Here is a 21453-nt window from a genome sequence, read left to right as displayed (position 1 = left end):
CGACACATATCCCACCCGATCCCCGTAACCCCTACACCAACACATATCCCACCCTATCCCTGTAACAGACTGATTTCCTGTGTAGCAATTAAATCTGTAAGTGAGGCTAATGCTACATATTCTTGGGTATTTGCAATAAGTACTTCTGTATTTTCAGTGGTGAAGGTGTAAATTTTTATGTGCCGTACTGTTTATGTGTATCCTTTCTGTAGCAGGAAATCCCCCTTAATGTAATCATGTACAAAAGGACTGACCCGTCCAGTAGAACAACAAAGGACTCCAACTGACTGAGCATACTGAGTGAACAGACAAAGTCACAGTCTATTGATTGAGTCATCTCTTCAACAACATGCACCTGAAGATTGTTGTGGCTCTGGTCCTCTTCTGTGCTGTCTTGGTGTTAAGTAGATCTTGTAAGTTACTGTATTTATTTCTAAATACAGAGCCTTGTGACCGATATCTGTGTAGATTAATGATATATTCTCACAGGGCTGGCCAGGCATTTAAATACAGCACAAGCACTGTGACAATATCAGTATTACTAGCAGGCAGGCAGATAAGCACCTGAAGATCATTATGTAACATTAAGAAACTAACATTATGAGCATTGTGTGGCTAATATTGTAAATTTTCCAGGAAAGGACTTGACAAACATGGTCTTTCAGAGAAGGACTACAGTAAGCAGCATATGATTTGGGGATTGGCTGAATTGGTGTTCACAGCATGAAATAATATTTGAAATGTAGGGTTTCCTTTTGAGCAAAATTAAACCAAAACAATGTTTGTTTTTTCAGACCAAGGCCCCGGAATGGTTACCACCAACTGCTGCACCAAGGTGTCCCGAAAGCCGATTCGATTTCAGGTTACGCACTACCGGATTCAGCCAGAGTTGTCTCCCTGTGTCGAAGCCATCATGTATGAGACCATTCATTTCCTCTATCCAGAAATCTGTCCATCCTGTTTGAGCCTTTTTAACATTTCTGGTTGTTTGCCTATTTTGCTTTTATTTCAAAAAACAGTGTTTGATCATTTTCATTTTCTGAAGCACCAACCTTTAGAGAAGATTTTTTAAACTTTTTTTTGTATTACTGTAGTTGGCGTGTGTAAAAGTTAAATTCTCATCCAACATTGAGCACATTTTTAACATGTTAGGTGAAGAGACATTAAGAGCTGCCTTACTCTTTAAAAGAGCGTTTATAAAAGAGACCAGATTAACCAATACTGAACGAAAGAATATTTACTTACTGTGGGTTACAGACACATTAGAATTGGTTTAGCTGAAAAGCACTGCTTGCCTACGAGTTGATTTAAATGTATTGATATGCTTGGACAATTTTAATTCCATTTTCCAGTGGCTCGAATAATGTGGTGGCTTCTGCTCTCTTTCAGATTTTACACAGTGGAGAAAGGGGTTCTCTGTTCTGACCCGAAAGCACGCTGGGTATCGAGAAAGATTAACGAGATTAAGTACAGTAAGTAGCGTTGATTGTGTAGCACAGTTAGAAATGACTGACAAGGAGGTCTAAGTAACATAAACAGTGAAGTCCACCCTAAACATTGGCCTAAAAACTATATTGCAACATTTTTACACATTGTATTTATCTTTTATTATATTTGTGGTTGTTCCATTACAACGGATCAAGAAATTTGCAATTAGAGTCAGTTAGTGCAGGCATCATATTGAGCAGAGATTCTGACTGGGTATTATAATAGACTAACAGCAGAATAATATTGAGTATTTCACGGGAAGGTACATTATTTTGCTCTTCCAAAGTGGATTTATAAAGAAAGTGGAAAAACTAGTACTAGTACAGTATTCATTACATAAATGCACTGACTGAAATTTGTATTTATATACTCACAAATACTCAAAATGTTGTCTTTCTATTACGGTGCTATGATGCAGAGTAACAGGGCATAACAAGGCCGACTGAATTGCTTTCTATTGGAACATTGAGAGAATACAGAAGCTGACACTTTCATTTTTTTAACTTACTTTGTGTATATATCAATGTAGCATTTTGTAATTTTTATTTATTTCCAGTACCAGTCAGACAGTGTAATATTGGTCCAGTGTTGTTTGTCCTTTATCTCAAATTTATAGATTTGTACAGGTATTTTTTGTAGAGAAATTATTTTCAAAAATAAAAAACAAAGGCCTAGAAATTCAGTATAGCCACTTTTGGGGCGGTAAAGTCGGGCGGCCGCTAAAGTTTGCGCCCGGCGCAAAGTCGAGCCCCCTTCGCCGATATTCAGTTGCATCGCCCTAAGAGGTTGCTGCTGCGCTAAAACAGGTGATGCACAACTATCATTAGGCGTTAAGCCGGCAGCCCGGGGCGCTAACACCGGAAGTTGGGCGCAGGGCAGGTGCGGCGAGCTGCTGATTGCCAGCAGACACTCTGGCTCCGGTGAGCTCTTAAAGGGGGAGGGTGGATTTGTTTTTTTGAAAGGCCGAGACTAGTGTATTTGTGTTTTTGGGGAGGGCTTCTCTCCATCAGTTTGTTATGTGGTACCGGCCGTCGTCGTCGTCGTCGTCCTCGTCGTCGTCATCGTCATCATCGTCATCATCATCATCATCATAAATCTACTCACAAAGAAAGAGTGTTGCAAAACGGCTGCCTTTTCTACTGCAGGAGTGCCCTTTAATTTGCGCTCCCCGCGGCCCGCATCGGCTGAGCACCGTTCGACTCAACAGTCGCTAGGGCCGCCAGGTGCACAATGGAGTGGCGCGAGTGAAGTTCCGGCTCCGGGCGCACAAAGGGCGTTGCACGACGAAATGACGTCATGATCTGCGCGCGCAGATGAGCGCGCGCAATGTCTTTGCGCCGGCGCTAAATGTCTACTGAAGTTGGGGCGAGGCGCAGATCGCGCTGCGCCCGGGCGCTAAGCGCCTAGCGCTCGAGATCTACTCCTCCTAAGGCGCTAACGGCTGGCGCAGCCAACTGAATTTCTAGGCCAAACTTTCTCAAAGAATTTGAGTCTTCCTGTAACCACATATGAAGGAATAGGCATGTTCTTTTATGGGCTTTTCAAGTGAACAGTAAATGCTTGGCAGCAAGGGCGCGAACTAGGGATTATGCGGGGTAGTGGCCTTTCACCTCTGGGGCCTGGCTTCAAATCCATCCGAGAATGTTGAGATGAAAGCTTACTCTCTCAGCCTGGTATAAGAGCCCCTTGTAAATGAATCTAGGGCACTCTCCACTGACTTCCTGTAGTTGGGTTCCACAGCACCAATTGGCAATTAAGTAGGACATATTGGGAGAAGATTTTGTCTGGTTACTACATCTTAGCAACATCATAAACATCATGGGAAAAATTCCTCTGATTGTTATTTTTAGCAAAATCGTCAGCATATTCTTTTAGAAAAGGTTAAGGGATGTGGCATTAGAGAGAGGGTAGCAAATTAGATTAAAAACTGGTTACAAATGGGGAAAATAACAGTAGGAATTAAGACCGGTTTCTCAGAGTGGTTGGAAGTAGGTAGAGGAGTCTCACAGGGTTCTGTTCGTGAACCACTTCTGTCCACTGTGCATATCAATGATTTGGAAGCAGTCCCAGAGGGAGTGGGGTCCAAGCATGTAAACAATACTAAAATAGGAGGCATAGTAATCTAAGGACCATGGGAAGCTGCAAATGTGGCAGATGGAATTCAATATCTGTAAATGTGAAGCACTGCATTTTGGTTTAATAAAAAATTTGAATGAGCCATGCTGGTTGATGTGTAAAAGCAGAGGGATTTGGGGGTTCAGGATCAGGAGACCTTAAAAGCAGCACCTCAAGTAGGTAAGGCCATAGAGAAAGCTAATGGAATACTGGGTTAAATGACAAGAGATAGTTTAAATTACTTTTAAAAAAAAACTAGTTTAATAAGGAATACTTGAGGGTAAAGCTCTTTGTAAACCAATTACATTGTAGTTGACCACATCGGGCTTTTAATCTTTTTTGAACAGAATAAAAATAAAAATACAATAACTTGTTGGATAAAGATATTAAGAGTAACATCATGAGTGCTCCCCTGCATAGTCTGTTTTCCTTTAATAGGACTGGTGTAGTCAGCTTAGATTCTGTTTCCTTACACGCAACATTAGTCACCACACAGCTACAATAGGATCTTCCCAAATAATGACCAAGTTTAAATATTTTTGAGTTTCACATAGAATAGTGGCACAATGACTTTACAGCACACTTAGATAGTTCAGCCTTTATACTTTTTATAGATAATGCAGAAAATGAAATGTATATTTAGTTACACTAGTGTGTAGATCATATGTAAATTTAGTGTGCAGTCATAAAATGATTCAGTTCGCATAACAAAAATAAAGCTCTCTGTTAAAAGGTAATATAGTGCCCACTACTTACACTGTCCACATTACCACGGCTGCCGTCTGTATATTGGTCAAATGGCGCTAACCATTTGCCAGTATCATTCGAGTCAAATACAAAGTCGCTGCTTATAACGTATTAGGCACACCGGCTGTATCGGGCAGTCGGGTCTTCAAGCCATTTCAATCCCCTATACTTACTGGTATTGATTCAGATGTAACTCCTAACAATTACGAGAGGCAATTACAAAGTGCATATTTCAGCCATTCTGCATCAAGCCTGTTTGCTTTTAAAAATACGTTGGTTACGTTCGATTTTTGAATTTACCATCCACCATGTATAGCGGGGACTGTACTGTATTATATTATGATATTAAACATAGGCTGACTTTAAGCAGATACATTATTGAATAAATATTATAAGAATACAAATAACTGGAAGTTAGTCAGGGCTGTAATTCAATCTAAAACGTTCTGTCACAATTCTAGTGGAGGGAAGGGGTTTGTTTCTGTCTGTCAGTGGTTGTAGAGATCACCACCAACCTCAATCTTTCTGTCTGCTCATTTTTGGACGAGCATTAGAACCATCTGTCAATATGCTGCTCTCACATGTAATAAACAGGCAACTGGTGTTTGGTTCAGCTAATACGCTTTCAACTGATCTCTGGCCTCTGATAATCTCCCGACCATGCTTCCTTTCATTTTACATACTTTCAACCACAAAATGATAAATTGTGGCACCTAAAAAAATAGTACAATTGAAATTTCTCCTCGGGGTGGTAATATCCTGATAAATCCAATTACAACGGCTATACTTTCAATCCTCATCTTGAGTCTTCTGACAGCACCAGAGGAATTTTTCCTCTGTTTTTCCTATTTTTTTGCTTTTTTTCCCTTTGGCAGTAATGACCCTTTGCACTTTGGGACTTGCAACAATGGATGGAACATGTGGAAGCAGAGCATCAGCTGATAGCGCAAGTGGTCGCAATGCTAGCACAGAAGGAGGTGGAGGCAGGAGGATTGAGGGTACCACTGGCATTGCCATCTCTATGGTCCAGGTTGACTGCAGGTAGCTCTGCAACTTGCTCCATGCTATACCGAAGCCTGCAGAGGCAGTTGTCCTCAGTCATTGCCAGGTAGCTTTGCCGAGGCCGGCCGATGCGATTGGTGGCATAATGATGGGTGTAGGCAGTTAGAGATTAATAACCAGGGGGCATAGATTTAAAATAATTAGTAGAAGGATTAGAGGGGAGTTGAAGAGAAATGTTTTCACCCAGATGGGTTTGTGGGTCTGGAAGTCACTGCCTGAAAGGGTGGTAGACCCAGAAACCCTCATCACATTAAAAATGTACTTGGATGTGCACTTGAAGTGCCGTAACCTGCAAAGTTACGGACCAGGAGCTGGGAAGTGGGATTAGGCTGGATAGCTCTTTTTCGACCAGCGCAGACACGATGGGCCAAACGGCCTCCTTCTGTGCCATAAATTTCTATGGGCTAGATTTTCAGTTGCTTGCGCCAGCAGTTAGCGCCTTAAGAGAAGTGATTTCCGGGCGCTATGCGTGTAGCGCCCGGGCGCAGCGCAGTTTGCGCCCCGCCCCAAATTAAGTTGCCCGTTAGCGCCGGCGCAAAGTTTAGCGCCCGCCCGGATGCGCGCGCAGAAAATGACGTCACATCCTCGTGCAACGCCCTTTGGCCGCCCCGATTGCAAACTTCAGTCGGACCGCCCCATTGTGCGGCGGGCGGCCGGAGCGTTTGGAAAAAGGAACGCAACACAACCAGCGCGGGCCCCGGGGGGCGCTAATTAAAGGGAATGTCCTCTCCAGTATAAAGGCCATCCTTTTTTCTGAAAACAGTCTTGTGCAACGCATTTCTGGAGACACAACAAGGAGGATAGCTAACTGGTTTCAAGCAGCAAGAGCCAGGTATTTTTGGACTCAGGCAATAGCGCTGCAAGTGGCCATTTGGAAATTAGACTGTTTGCCAGGATTTGATGGGGGTTGCATGGGGTGCCAACGCGGAGCTGCAGCTCCATGTCCGTAGGGCTCGCAGACGCATTGTGAGAGGGGCAGCCCTGGCTAGAGGCAGAGGGGGCTACAGGCGTCGGCCACGTAGGCCTTACCCAGTCAGGCTATACCGCCAGCAGCGCTCCTACCTAAACATGAGTGCCGCGCGATGTGTTAAAAGGCTCCGATTCCGAAAGGGGGTGATTGCAGAGATCTGCCACCTGCTTCGCCGAGATCTGCGGCCAAAGCTCAGGTGCAGGACGTCTCTGTCGGTGGAAGTGAAGGTGACGGTGGCATTGAACTTCTATGCCACCGGCTCCTTCCAATACGCTGCTGGGGACATAGCAAACATCTCCCAGTACGGCGCGCATCGCTGCATCCGCCAGGTGACCGAAGCACTGTTCAGAAGGAGAAGCCAATTCATCTCCTTCCCCATGGCCCTGGAGAGCCAGCATCAGCGCGCATTGGGATTTTCCAGACTCGGGGAATTCCCCTTGGTGCAGGGCGCCATTGACTGTACGCATGTGGCTTTGCGGGCCCCTCTGGAGCATGGCGAGCAGTATCGCAACAGGAAGGGCTACCATTCTCTGAATGTGCAGCTGGTCTGTGACCACAAGCAGCGCATCATGGCAGTCAATGCCAGCTTCCCAGGCAGCAGCCACGATGCCTTTATCCTGCGGCAGAGTACTGTGCATGACATGTTCCAGGCACAGCCTCCCCCAAGAGGATGGCTACTCGGGGACAAAGGCTATCCTTTGTGCACCTGGCTCATGACCCCGCTCCGCGCGCCCAGGACCGCTGCTGAAGAGGCCTACAACGAGAGCCATCAAACCACCCGCAACATCATCGAGCTAACTATTGGGGTCCTCAAGCAGCGGTTCCGCTGCCTTGATCGCTCCGGAGGAGCTCTCCAGTATTCGCCGGACCGGGTCTCCCAATTTGTGGTGGTTTGCTGCATGCTACACAACCTGGCTATCCGCAGGACTCAGGCACTGCCACCTGACGTTGGACCAGCACCTCAGGAGGAGGAGCAGGAGGAGCATGAGGAGGAGGAGGAGGAGGAGGAGGAGGAGCAGGAGTACGTTCCCAGGAGGGAGCGACCAGGGCCAAGGGCCGCACGACGCCACCTTATTACACGGTACTTCTAAGCCCCCTGTCAGGGAATGGCCAGGGGCCATGAGGGAAGATGAATGCAGCCGCTCCGCAAGCCCTCAGCCGGCGAAGCCAACAAACACTAAGAAGAACAACCATGGAGACTGCATGAATAAAGATAATTTTTTATTAAACAAAAATGAAAAGCCCTTCCCACATGAATCCCCAAAAACAATAAACGGGCCCCACAAAAAGCCCAACAAACGACTCACTCCCACAAACTGGGGAGGAGCCACTCCACCTTTATTGAAACCGGGCCTCAACGTCGGCCTAACGCAAAAAAAAAGCCCTCCAAAAGCACAACCATGGGCAAAATAAAGATGGCCACCGCCATATTAAAGGAAAGCTGGCCACACCCTCTACTGAGTGGCCCGCGAGGGCGAGACCTTGGCCAGCATTTTGCCTCCCCTGCCCTGCCTGCTGCTCCTTCGCAAGCTCTGCCCAGTGGCTGCTGCGAGGCTGGGGGAAGGCGCCTGAGGCTCAGATGCCCTTCCGCCAGATGCCGCTGGGGGGCGGCCTACACGGCGTTTGGGCCTCGAGGGGCCGTCTCCTGAGTGGCGCACCTGAGCCTGGCCACCATCAGCTGCAGCCGCTTGCCCTTGACGCCCCAGAGGGGGAATGGCGGCGACGGATGGCGCAATGTGGGCCAGCTGGCGTCTGGGATGCGCTGGCTGGTGCTGTGGCGCGGTGGCACTCGGCCGGGCCCGCACTGCAGGATCCGCAGCAATCAGCCGACGGCCGGCTTGCTGGGATGGTCCAGCGCGGCGCCTGCCCTGGCGATGCCTGCCTGAGACAGCGCGTGTGGCAGCAGTGAGTGGCCCTGTGGTCCTGGTGTGCGCGCGCATCACATCCGCCAGGGTCTTGACGGCATCAGTTAGCATGCGGCCAGTCGCGGCAGTTGCTGCCCCGAACTCGCGCACACTGGTCGCCAGCGACTCGATGGCCTCAGGCATGCGCCCCACCACGCTCATGAGCTCCGTGTGGCGCCGGTCCGAGTCATCGGCCATCTGATCGAGCTTCCGCACCTCCTCCGAAGTGAAGGTGTCCGGACTGGAGTCGCGACTCTCCCGCTGGGGAGGAGGGGGCCGAACTAGGGGACCCTTGCCGCGTTGGTGACGGCGAGTGTGCCGAGCAGCAGCACTCCCCTCTGATCCTTCCCCCCTTTGGGGGGAAGGCCGCGGGCCACGCGCACGGCTGCTGGGTGGCTGGACGCCACTGGTCCCAGAAGCTGCATTGCCCTGCGACAGTTCCTCCAGGCACTCGTCCAGTGAGGAGGTGTCGAGCATTTCCTCCTCTCCTGCGGGACGTGACTGTTCCCCCGAAGGTCCGGCTTGCTCCTCCTCCTCCTCCTGGTTGGAGGTGCTGTCACTGGCAGCCTCAGGGTCCTGGTCGTCACCAGCTGAAAGCAGGAATGCACAAGAGTAGCTTCAGAGTGAGGAGACGGCGTCAGCGAGGGAGTTAGGACTGGTGGGATTCAGCGCTTTGGTGGGACAGTGGCAAAGGAGGTAGCTCGGATGGGCCAGTGCGACGCGAGAGGGCCAAAAGGCGAGGTCCTTACCATTGCCGGGCAGTGGAGGGTCGGATACACCGCACGCTGTGGGGACAATCACACGTGCTCCCATGAGCACACACACGCGCTCCTCCAGCCGAGTGAGCTTCTGCAGCTTGGCGCGGCCACCCCTGGCACGGGCCTGGTGATTAAACGCTACTTTAGCCTGCAAGAGAAAGGACGGGCTGTAAGTGCGCAGTGAAGCCCTGATGTAGTGTGCACTGCCTCCCATGGTGGAATAGCTTGGACAGAGTGAAGCCCTGATGTAGTGTGCACTGCCTCCCATGGTGGAATAGCTTGGACAGAGTGAAGCCCTGATGTAGTGTGCACTGCCTCCCATGGTGGAATAGCTTGGACAGAGTGAAGCCCTGATGTAGTGTGCACTGCCTCCCATGGTGGAATAGCTTGGACAGAGTGAAGCCCTGATGTAGTGTGCACTGCCTCCCATGGTGGAATAGCTTGGACAGAGTGAAGCCCTGATGTAGTGTGCACTGCCTCCCATGGTGGAATAGCTTGGACAGAGTGAAGCCCTGATGTAGTGTGCACTGCCTCCCATGGTGGAATAGCTTGGCCAAAGTGTAGAGTGCCGAATGGCCATTTGATGCTCATGACTGTCCCAATGCTGCTGGCTGAGGGCTGGCCAAAAGGACTTTCAGGTCCCTTTGCCCATCATGTCAGGTGTTCATGCAAGAATGAGGAGGAGACTGGAAAGGCTACTCACCCTCACAATCCTGGTCAGATCGTTGTATTTCTTACGGCATTGTGTGTGGGTCCTGGGGGCCTCGCCGGTGAACGTCACCCTCTGGGCGATCTGCTTCCAGGCTTTGGTGTAGTCGTGGTGGGTTGGATTCCTCCCACTCTCTGGAAACAAGATCTTGCGCCTCACCTCCAGAGCTGTGACCATTATGTCCAGATCACCCTCTGAGAAGCGCAGGGCACGCTGACGGGCCTTCTCTGGCGTTGCCATGACTCCCTGGGGCTGAGCAGTAGTGTTGAGGCCTCTTTGCAAGGCTGCAGTGTGCAGGGCGTGGCAGCAGACCAATTCGTCCCTTCCCCCTTTAAGAGCTGGTCGGCACCACGGGGTCTGCTGTCAGTGCAAAAATGACCGCACCCGTGCTGCGCCCCGCCTGGGCGCTATCCCTCTGGACCGCCGGCTTAGCGCCTAAAGAGAGTAGTGGAACGCCTCTTTTAGCGCTCCACCAACCTCTTAGGGCGAAGCCACTGAATTCCCGGCAACGGGGCGCTACTTTGGGGCGGGCGCTAACTTCGGGCGGGCGCTAAGGTTAGCGCCCCAAAACTGCCTATACTGAAAATCTAGCCCTATGATTCTATGAACTCTGTGATCCTCTTCTGGTGCTTACTGACCTCCCTGACATGCCTCCCTCATTCTTGTGTCACTTCAACCATGAAATATTGGCCTAGAAATTCCCTTGGGTTTGCGCCCATTTAGGGGCGCAAGAGTGGGTTGCGCCGGAAGTTGCGTCGCCGCTGAAATTAGGTGGGCCTTTAAATCGGCATAAGCCGGTAGTGCTGCGCCGGCACCGATGACGTCATCGGTGTGCGCAGCACCCCGGTACCGCCCGAAACCACGCCGATCCCCATCTTCAGTAGTGGCCGCCTCTTCCCTGGCGGCCGCTAACAACGTTTTGAAAATCTGGCCGTGCTGCAGCCTTAGAGGCGCTATTTAAAGCGGAGGTGCGGCCGGCCACTTTTTCGGCGGCCGCCTGCCCGCACCTCCTTCCCCGGCCTCCTCCACCACCCCCCCCCCGCGGCATTGCCGGCTGGTTTCCACGGAGCCCGGCACTTCGCCGTTGTGCCGGGCTCTTTTGCCGGCACTTTCAACGGGGCTCCGGCCGTTGCAGGCACCTCCCCCTTAAGAGAAGGGGGAGGCCTGCAGTACAGCAGCCTGCCGCACCGCATCGGGTGGCGCAGCGGGACCGGCAGCGCTGAAATTCACTTTCAGCGCCCCAAGCGGGGCGGGCACACCCTGTACCAGCGCCCGCTTCCGCTTTGGGGCGCTGAAAGTGAATTTGGGGTGGGCACAACTGGCTCGGCGGCGGGCGCTAAATTTCCGGCGCAAACGTGCTGGCGGGGCGTCACTGAATTTATAGGCCATTATATTTAGGGAACACTCTGTTGAATTTGAGGACAAGATTTCAACTAATTTTGTTTGTACCTAGATATTCCCTACCTCTATTGAATGCCAGTGATACATCTTGGTGTCATGTTGAAAATCTGCTACAATGGGGGGAAATTTTAACCTAAATAAATGGTGGGTTGGGGGCGTGGGGGTAGTTAAATTGTTAAAAATGGGATTCCCAACCTGAACCCACCTCCAAACCGCCCACTTTCAGTTTTAACGGAGACGAGATGGGGCGGGATGGCGGGGGTGGGGGGCGGGCGACCAACATGCTCCCAGGAGGCGGGACGTCAATTTAAATATTATAATGAGGCTGGAAGCCTCTTTTATAACCTCTATTTTGTTTTTAACTGCATGTGGACAGGTTTTACACAATTAGTAAAACCCGGCAGTTACAGCAAGGTTGTGACAGCTGGATCCAGGAGGTAAGTGCCTTTATACCTATCTCATGGATCCAGGGTCCCTAACTAGCCCAGCCCCCACAATCAAAGATCCCCTCACAAGGGCTCTGATCATTCCCCCCAGACCTCCCCCCACACCGATGATGCTGAGGCCAGCCACGATCTTCTCTTCACCCACCCCGATCATCTGGCCCTGATCCCCTGTCCGACTCCCCCACCCCAATCACTGCCCAACCATCCGCCGATCCTTTTAAAGGCACGGCCTGACCCCCGATCCCTGGCTGACCCAGCTCCAAATTATGAAAAATTTTGATTGAGTGGATAGAGAGAGAATGTTTCCACTTGTGGGGAAGAGCATAACTAGAGGCCATCAATATAAGATAGTCACCAAGAAATACAATACGGAATTCAGAAGAAACTTCTTTACCCAGAGAGTGGTGAGAATGTGGAGCTCGCTACCACAGGGAGTGGTTGAAGCAAATAGTATAGATGCATTTAAGGGGAGGCTAGACAAGCATATGAGGGAGAAGGGAATAGAGGATTACGCTGATAGATTTAGATGAGGAAAGACGGGAGGAGGCTCGTGTGGAGCATTAATGATGGCATGGATTGGTTGGGCTGAATGGCCTGTTTCTGTGCTGTATTTCCTATGTAATCCTATGTAAGCCACTATGGGTAGTGTGATGGCCAAGCATTTTCCTGCATGAAGGGAGAAAAAATCTGAACTACCAATAATTCTACAGCAACAATTCTAAAAAAACATTTTAAAAACACAGGCCCAGAAATTCGGGTCGGGGGCTTCCCGCGGGTGCAAGCCCCCGACCTGCACTTACCTACCGCGCCGGCCGTCAAGCTGTGGGCCCCCGTGGGATTCCGACCCTGGGCCTCCTCCAACTGCCGGCACGCAGTGCTTGCGTACCCCAGGAGCGCAGTTAGTTTGATGCGTCCCCTGGGATCATGTGGGCCATGGAGAGCCAATGGTAGCAGGGAATGCTTCATTCATAAGTTTGACAGGAAGACCTGTCAAACCTATAAATACTATAAACCCCAAAACATCACTAAATCTTCAAATAAATTTTAAAAAATCATCACATTTTTAAAATAAACTATAAATTACATGAAATAATTATTTTAAACAATAATTTAAATTTTTGAAAAAATTAATTACATTTTCTAACGGGGCTAAAAATAAACTTACCTTTCTTTAAAGTATTTAAAAATAATAAACCTGTGGAAAAAAGTTTTAATTTTAATTAATTCATCACTTACCTTGTAAAAAGCAGGCCTTGCGCCTGCTTTTTAAAAGTGTAACTCCTGGAGACTTACCCTCTCGGAGAAACCTGTAAAAAAACACGTAAGTTCGATGCGCACGTGCTGCCTCTCCTGCGCACGCGTTCGCTTTCTGAACCCCTTCTTTCAGGGGAACGGAAGTGCCGGTTTCCCGCGCATGCACAGTGCATGCAGGAAACCGGCACTTCCATTGGGCTTACGGGTGAGTACCCCGTGCGTACTCACCCATGGAGACCCGAATTTCTGGGCCACAAAGAATAAAAACTTATTCTAAAAATTATATGGGTCCTGTAGGAGAAAGATTTCCTCTGTGTGGGACACATAATGAAATAATAAATATAATCGGTATAAACACGTTAACAACTCTATTACACATAGTGCACTGAGGAAACTTTGCCTTCTGATTAAATTCATCCTTTTTACTTATTCTATAGATATTGGGGTACCTCCTTACCACTAACTAATATTCCCTTGGCACATCATTCTGGAACTCAAGCAAGTAAAAGGAACTCTGCTGAGAGCCACAGAGGCAACGGAGGCAAGAGTCAAGTTACCCCTGGGTGACACTAAGAAAATTATGTAATATATGATACCCAGTGAATAAGATCATTTAGACTCCATTGGGCCTAAACTTAGCATCATTGCACCCATTTTATGCGCCTAAAATGGCACAATGATAACCAATTTAGCAGGACAGAGGCCCATGCCCCATCTGCATGGTAGTTCGGGCCACTGCAAAATTAGTCGGGACCTTTTTTTAAGCAACATCTGATGTGAGCACAGACCTCATTTAAATATTGAAATGAGAAACTCATTTCAGACCTGGACTCCTAAATTACTTTGCCCTAGTCATAGCTTGCAAAAGTATTTTCAAGTCTTCAGCAGCCTAGCCAGAGGTCCTCAAAGAGAACCCCTGGAGGCTGCTCAAAAGAAACCTAAAAACATGGACAGGTTTAGTATTTTGTGAGGTCGTAAGGAGCACTCCTGCTCCTCCTGGCTCCACAAAACCTCACCGGCCCACCCTCGCTCCCCTCCCAATCGCTTCCCCCTTCCCTCTTTGGACTTAGCTCTGGCGAAATCCATAAAGCCCTGAGGGACGAGCTGCATCGAGGTATCTGATTGGCACCCGCAGATTGCCTGATTTATTATGATGAGACCTGAGGATGAATATACTTTAGTCCTTGGGCTTTTCCGTTCCACCGTGGAGTCACTGTGCACCACTGGAAATCTATTATATTACCACTGTAGAAAGAATTATTCATAGATGGTACGAGAAAAACTACAAAGTGTGTGTATGGAGGAGCAAAGGAACAGTCATGGATTTCAATGGAAATGAAAATCGAGAGAGATGTAAAACGAGCTGCCGACTCACTATTTTATATTATCGCACAAAGTCAAAATTACCCCAATTGTCACTTTCCTGGCCCTGCCAGCAATGAAAGGGTGATCAATAGTTGTGTAAAATTGTTCCACAGATCGTAACGAGCCCCACTCCATCACATCTGCCCATCTGCAGGCTGCTACACCTCACTTCACTGGACGCATCAGCTGCCACAGTTCTGCTGGGTCCTGAATGAACCACTGAACTGGGAGCTCCTGGTGTAAGGAGTCTCTGCCTCCAGCAACATTTGCCTTGGACGGGGCTCCCAGAAGCAGAGGAGGCCTGGCTGGAGTGGATCTCCACCACATTCTGGGGATTCCACTCGTCTCCCCTGGAGTTACAGAGGGAGACTGGAGGAGTCCATAAGGAATTTTGGCCCCAGTATATTCTATTTGTGAACGATGATTTATATGTACAGGACTGACCTGATCAGCTGTGTTGGCTGATGGAATACACATATTTGGAGATATTTTAATTGTGGAAAATGAGAGTGAAAATGAGAGTGAATTCTATCTAACTGGATTGAGTGGGAAGTGATTTGGGCTACTGGAATAGCTATGAGGGGAAGCAATGAGGCATGAATTGACAGATTCTGTGATGTCTCAAGGGTACAGAAGCAAGTTGGCACAGTGGAATGAATACATGGATCTGCTCCACATTTTTGCGAAGTGTCTACTTTGGATGATTATCCAGGCACCTCTCCTGAAAGGGGCATAATGTGTGGATATCAGGTAAGGACAAGATTGGAGCAGGATACGATGTATCTTCCCTTCGCTCCCCACCCCAACCCATCCCACCAGTTGAATAGCCTGTTGATGCTCATTGTCTAGGCTCATACATGATTGTGAAAAACACATGATACTATAAAAAACTATGGGGGGTAATATTAATGCAACATACCCAGCTGGAAACTAATGGGATCGAATCAGGAGCCCATTACGCCCTGCATCATTTGAAATTAAAATCAGGCGGCCAATCCGATCCAGTCGACCTCTTGCCATGTGGGTTTGATTAAAATTACCCCCATATGTTTCATTAGATGCAAAAAGCATTTGTGACCATTATATTTTGCTGTGTAATAAGTAGGCTAGAAAATATTACTGTTCAGTAGCTAAGATGTCTGGTTAAAAAGGTGTAGCTCTACTGAACATATCCAAAGCTGAAACTTTGCCTAGTAGAAAGTGACTTGGCTATTTGACATTTGCAGCAACTAGAAAGGAAGCAACACTACTCTAAACATACAGTCAACCTCAAAAGCCCATTTGGTTATTTTCTTGCATCTTGACCAGCAATCATTTTTCCCCTACATGAGGCCATTTCTTTTGACTATAAAAGGAAATGTCCCAAACCTACGGCTGAAAATTCAGTAGCCTTAGCGCCTCATTTGAGGCGCTAGAGGGCCTTGCGCCGGAGTTAGGGCCAGTAGTGAAATTCCCTGGGGCCCTAAATCGGCGTTGCTCCGGTAGCGCTGCGCCGGCACCGATGACGTCATCAGTGTGCGCAGCGTCCCGGTTGCCGTGGTAACCCGCCCGAACTCCGAAATTAAGTTGCGGCCGCCTCGCCCGTGGCAGCCGCAACCAGCGTTTTGTCAGAGGTGCCTTACTGCAGTTAGCGCCGGCGCATTCGCGGCAGCCGGCCGCTTTCCCGCCGGCCGCCTGCCCGCAGCTCCCTCCCCAGACTTCTCTCCCCCCCCCCCCCGGAACAGATGCAAGCCCGGCACTTGTCCGAGGTGCCGGGCTCATTTTTAAGCAGATTTGCGCGGGCCGCGGCCGGGTGCAGGCAGCTCCTCCTTAACGGAAGGAGGAGGCCTGCACTTCCCCAGCCTGCCGCACCGCATCGGGTGCCGCAGCGCCGGAATTGCGGCGCGAAACAGCAGTTAGCGCCCTTTTCCAGGCGCTAAGACCCTTCAGTAGCGCCGGCAGCCGTTTGGGCGCGGCGCCACTGAATTTTTGGCGCGCGCAGGGGACTTAGCGCCGGCACTAATTTCCGGCGCTAAAGCCCTGGCTAAGCCAAAACCCAATTTCTAGGCCCTAGTGTTTAACAGCAGGGTATATCATACAAGCAGCCAATACTCAGAAACAGACTCTTGTCGTCCAGGTACTGGAGAATAGACGGACTCCAGAAGCAACAGCAACATGTCTTTCAAGGTCACTGCCGTTCTGATGCTGTTCATCACCATTGCTGCCTGTGTGTTAAATGACTCAGGTAGGTTCAGCCATTACAATTTTTAGTTAAAATCAGTAAATACAAGTAAGTGCGTGTCTGACATCAAGTCATGGCCGAGCCAGAATGTTTCTCAGCTTAACATTAGCAAGATTGAAGACTTCCTATTCAGTTCCTTTTTTTAAATGTGTTTATGGGATGTGGGCATCGCTGGCAAGGTCAGCATTTATTGCCCATCCCTAGTTGCACTCGAGAAGGTGATGGTGAGCCACCTTCTTGAACCGCTGCAGTCCGTGTGGTAAAGGTGCTCCCACAGTGCTGTTAGGTAGGGAGTTCCACGATTTTGACCCAGTGACAATGAAGGATCGCTGATATAATTCTAAGTCAGGATGGTGTATGACTTGGAGGGGAACTTGGAGGTGGTGGTGTTCCCATACCCCTGCTGCCCTTGTCCTTGTAGGTGGAAGAGGTCGCGGGTTTGGGAGGTGCTGCCGAAGAAGCTTTGATGAGTTGCTGCAGTGCATCTTGTAGATGGTACACACTGCAGCCACGGTACATCAGTGGTGGAGGGAGTGAATGTTTATGGTGGTAATCCATCCAGGCCCTCAACTGCATCTTCTACCCCAGCTAGGCTTAGGCCTACATATTAACCTTGAGCCTATTTCACCTCAAGCTAAGCTCAAGATCTTGTATCCTATTTACCACCACAACTGTTTCTACATCTGTTTCTTTGCCTGTCTTGGAATTAACTCACTCCTGTAGGGGGTGGTGTGTGGGGTCAGCTTCACCTCTGACTTGTGAGTGGTTTGAATCGCTCCCACTCTCTTGGTTCTAGACCTTGGACTTATTTGGAGGTTGTGATAAAATTGCAGCAGACAACTGGTTTTGGTGCGAGCACTTTGAATTTTATTTGAGAAAGAAAATACAACACAATAATCTTAACACTCTAATAAAATGGGGAAACACTTCGACATACACGAGGGAAAATTACAGTAGACAAATATCTCACCCCTCCCAATCCTACCTTACTAGCTAAGTTAGGCTCTAAAGGGGCCAGGGATAATGCTCACCAAACGACTCCTTGACAGTTGAGCTGGTTTGCGATTTCGGGGTTCGCTAGATATGTCGGTTGGGGCCTGCCATACCCCGGACGCGGTAGAAGACTTCACCTGTGTACCTGGTCAGTCTTCGCGAGTCCACTGATGCGGTAGGGTGCGTATTGGATTTATCAGGTGAGTACCCAATTTTCTTCTGTTGGAAATAGGGCTTAGAGTCTCTTTGAGTAAAATCTTACCCAGGGGTAAGTCAGGAATAGTTTGTAGAGAGGAAAAACTTGCGAATCTTCGGTTTTCTTCCGAGTTGGTTTTTCGTTGGTCATGGTGGACCAATATTACCCGGTTGGCTGAGGGTAATATTCGGTTAGTTGTTTCTTAGGGCCCTTGGTACCGCGAGGTGTCCGGTGATGTGTTACTTCTTCTTCTTCTTCTTCTTCGAAAGAGAGAGAACTGCTTTGAGATGCTTGCTCCTTGATCTTGACGTTACTCGATGGTGGGTCTTCTTGAGCTCCTTTCTTCTTTCCAATCAAACTGTACTCTAAACTGAACTTAATAGGCCTCCAATTATACCAATCGAGGCCTGCTAATCTGCGTGCCAAATCAGTTTAGGTTTATTGTTAAATTTTGGCGGGTTCATTAACATTGAGTGGTCTAAAATGTTTAAGCGGTTTCGGGATGGCTTCCTGGGCTGTTGAAGTTGTTTACAGATGTGAGAAGTGGTTTCAGGATGATTTTCCTGAGCTACTGAGCTCTTATTTAATTGTAGTGAATTGTCCTCAGGCTTTGAGTTTCCTGTGGGGCCTGAGATTCTTTGTAGGTTGGCGAAGCGATTTGTTTTATGCATGCTTTTGGATGGGTCCTGTGAGGCTGTTCTACCGTGGGTCTATTGTTAGCATGTAAATTGTCTGATAGGGGCTGAGTGACTTTAGACAGTTCCCCAGACAGTTTGACTATCTCGAGTACTCAAACTGTCTACTGCAGAGGTAGATCCCAAATTCTGTAACAGCCTTTCTCCAAACATGCCTGAACATGTCCAAAATTATTTTTAATAGGGTTTTCCTTTGTTTTGGGGATCTGTTAATTTTGAGAATTTTATACTCCCAGTGCTAGTGACTCTCTTGTTCACACCTTTCTCACCTCCAGGCTCAGTTCTCCAATGATCCCCTCATCCTCAGAGCTCCATCCAACACGTCAACTCATCCAAACCTCCACTGCCTGCATTCTGTCCTTTTATAAGTCCTGCTCACCTGTCATCTCTATCACTATATAAATGCAAGTCATTGTTATTATTGTAATGCATTAAATTATCTGAATTTTTCCTACATTTTAAGGGGAAGCAGCAGAGCATGTCTATTTATTGGGCTACATTTATAAAGATGATATTTGCTAAATTTTTCGGCTATAGTTTTCTCAAATCCTGTGTTTAGAAGGTAAATGTTGGAAATTGATCCTGATTTGACTCATTCCTGATATCTACAAGTCTGATTATACAATGCTCTGAAGTGAAATGATTGTTGACTTGTATCACGTTGGAAATAAAGGATTGGAGCGCTGAATTTTCTCAGGTAACTGAGTGATTTTTGTTTTTCAGATCTAAAACCTAGCAAGGTTACTACAGAATGCTGCAAAGCTCTGTCTAGAACTCCAATCCCTTACACCATTACACATTATAAGGTGCAGCACGCACTGCCTCCATGCATTGAAGCTATTGTATAAGTAATCATTATAATATTCCATTAGAATTGATCATATCGATTCACCAAATAGTCTTTAGAGAGCTTCTAAGACCCAAAATAATTGGAGTAAAGGTATACAACTATCCCAGCTACAAGATAATACTTAGCATTTATTAATTGACGGACAATGTTAGCTGTAGCTCAGTGGTAGCATTCTCGCCTTTGAGTCAGTCTGTGGGTTCAAGTTGCACTCAGGAGACTTGAGCACATAATCTACATTTCAGTGCAGTACCAAGGGAGTGCTGCGCTGTCAGAGGTACCACCTTTCGGATGAGATGTCTGTCCTCTCAAGGACATAAAAGATCCCATAGCAATATTCGAAAAAGAGCAAGGAAGTTCTTCCTGGTGTCCTGGCCAATATGTATGCCTCAACCAAAAGCTAAAACAGATGCTGTGAAATTAAAGTACTTCGTTGTTGGGGTAACTTTTGCAACTTGGATGTTGTGAGAGATGCAGCTTTAATGAGACACGGCAAATTCATGGGGTGCTTGGTATGCGAGGAGGAAAGAAGCGTTATATACAATTTTGCAGGTGATAATGCAAGGCTAAGGACAAGCTTAGATAAGATCTGAGCTGTTTACAAAAGGTTTATTTTGCAATGACGTTAATGTAACAAAAAACACGTAAAATTGGGATTTCCATAACTGAGTTGCACATAATGGAGCTGACTGTAGAGCAACACCTACGCAAGATGCTTTAACAAGTTTATTTAGCCCACTTCCTTTTCACCAGCGTAAACACTAAACAGTGCGACACATTTCATAGCATGTTCACAGAAATGAGATGGTGTTATATTTCTGACCAAATGTGCAACATTAAGAAAATTAGAATTGTGCTTACCTTTGACTTTAACTTCTTTAATCTTGTAGATTTTACGCAGAAGAGGAAGGCCCAATCTGTTCTGATCCTAATGCGCCCTGGGTACCAAAGAAAATCAATGAACTGAAGTGACAAGAATTCAACACAGTGGAAGTTGAAAATGTTTGCTCATTCAGTTTTATACATTTCATGTACTTGCTCCCCCCACTGCCTGCTTTTTCTGAAAGACCCCAGAACCCAAACCTAATGGTTTGAAATTTGTTTAATGTTGACAACTATTTCTTCCAAATATATTACTAGATTCTTTAACTTAGCTCAGGCCTGTCTGTAAAACTGTATCTCCTTGTTGACTAAAGATTTATTAAAATGTGTTTTCTTATAAAGAAAGACATTTATAATGCCTTACCATTTATTTGAGAAACATCTCAAAGCACATCACACAGGTTTTTTTTAAACAGGCAAACTGAGCAGGCAGCCACATTGGTTGACAGACTGGAAACAAAGGATTTGGGTTAATGGGTATTGCTGAGGCCTCTTTTGTTCTCTCGCTCGGGTATTGGGAACATAAATATTGAAATGCGTTGATGACACAACAACACAAACAAAACAACAGTGAGCACAGGGGTAATGGATGAACGGGACATGGTGCGAACTAGGATACGGGCAGCAGAGCTTTGGATGAGCTCAAGTTTATATCCAGTGGAAGATGGGAGGCCGGCAGGGAGAGCATGGGAATAGTCAAGTCTAGCGGTAACAAAGGCCTGGTTGAGGGTTTCAGCAGCAAATGAGCTGAGGCAGATGCAGAGACAGGTGATGTTACAGAGATGGTAATAGGCAGTCTTGGTGGTGGAACGGATATGTTCAGAAGCTCACCTTGGGGTCAAATACGATATCAAGGTTGTGAATGGTCTGGTTCAGCCTCAGACAGTTGCCAGAGTGAGGGTTGGAGTCGGTGGCTAGGGAACGGAGTTTGTGGCAGGGACCGAAGACAATGGCTTTGGTCTTTACAATATTTAGTTGGAGGGAATTTCTGTTCATCCAAAACTGGATGTCAGACAAGCAATGTACAAATCAGAGATGGTGGAGGAGTCAAGAGAGGTGGCAGTGAGGTAGAGCTGGGTGTTGTCAGCGTACATGTGGAACCTGATGTTGTGTTTTTGGATGATGTTGCCGAGAGGCAGCATGAAGATGAGAGGTAGGAGGGGGGGTCAAGGATAGATCCTTGGGAGACTCCAGAGGTAACATGCGGAAGCAGGAAGAGAAGCCATTGCAGGTGATTCTCCAGCTATGACTGGATAGATAAGAATGGAACCAGGTGAGTGCAGTCCTACACCGCCGGACGATGAAGGAGAGGCGTTGGAGGAGGATGGTGTGGTCAACCGTGTCAAAAGCTGCTGACAGGTCGAGAAGGATGAAGAGGGATAGTTTACCATGGTCACAGT

General features: G+C 47.8%; 1 protein-coding gene across 2 annotated transcripts; it reads left to right on the top strand.

The window, feature by feature from the left end:
* The first annotated feature begins 213 nt into the window (after window positions 1–213).
* Window positions 214–20403, top strand: LOC147115957 (C-C motif chemokine 12-like). 2 transcript variants are annotated; one of them, XM_085990631.1, is made up of 4 exons: window positions 214–413; window positions 795–915; window positions 1390–1472; window positions 20062–20403. In XM_085990631.1, the coding sequence occupies exons 1-4, from the start codon at window positions 350–352 to the stop codon at window positions 20136–20138; spliced, it is 345 nt and encodes a 114-aa protein (XP_085846757.1). In that variant the 5' UTR covers window positions 214–349; the 3' UTR covers window positions 20139–20403. The 2 variants fall into 2 exon arrangements, with proteins under 2 accessions (XP_085846757.1, XP_085846758.1); XM_085990632.1 differs by lacking the exon at window positions 20062–20403 and adding an exon at window positions 16336–16427.
* The last annotated feature ends 1050 nt before the right edge of the window (window positions 20404–21453 follow it).

The sequence above is a fragment of the Somniosus microcephalus genome, chromosome 6 (assembly GCF_052327205.1).
Source record: "Somniosus microcephalus isolate GS21.2 chromosome 6, FLI_Smic_1.0, whole genome shotgun sequence".
In the NCBI taxonomy this organism is placed as follows: Eukaryota; Metazoa; Chordata; class Chondrichthyes; order Squaliformes; family Somniosidae; genus Somniosus; species Somniosus microcephalus.
This window is presented reverse-complemented; position numbering and strand designations above follow the sequence as displayed.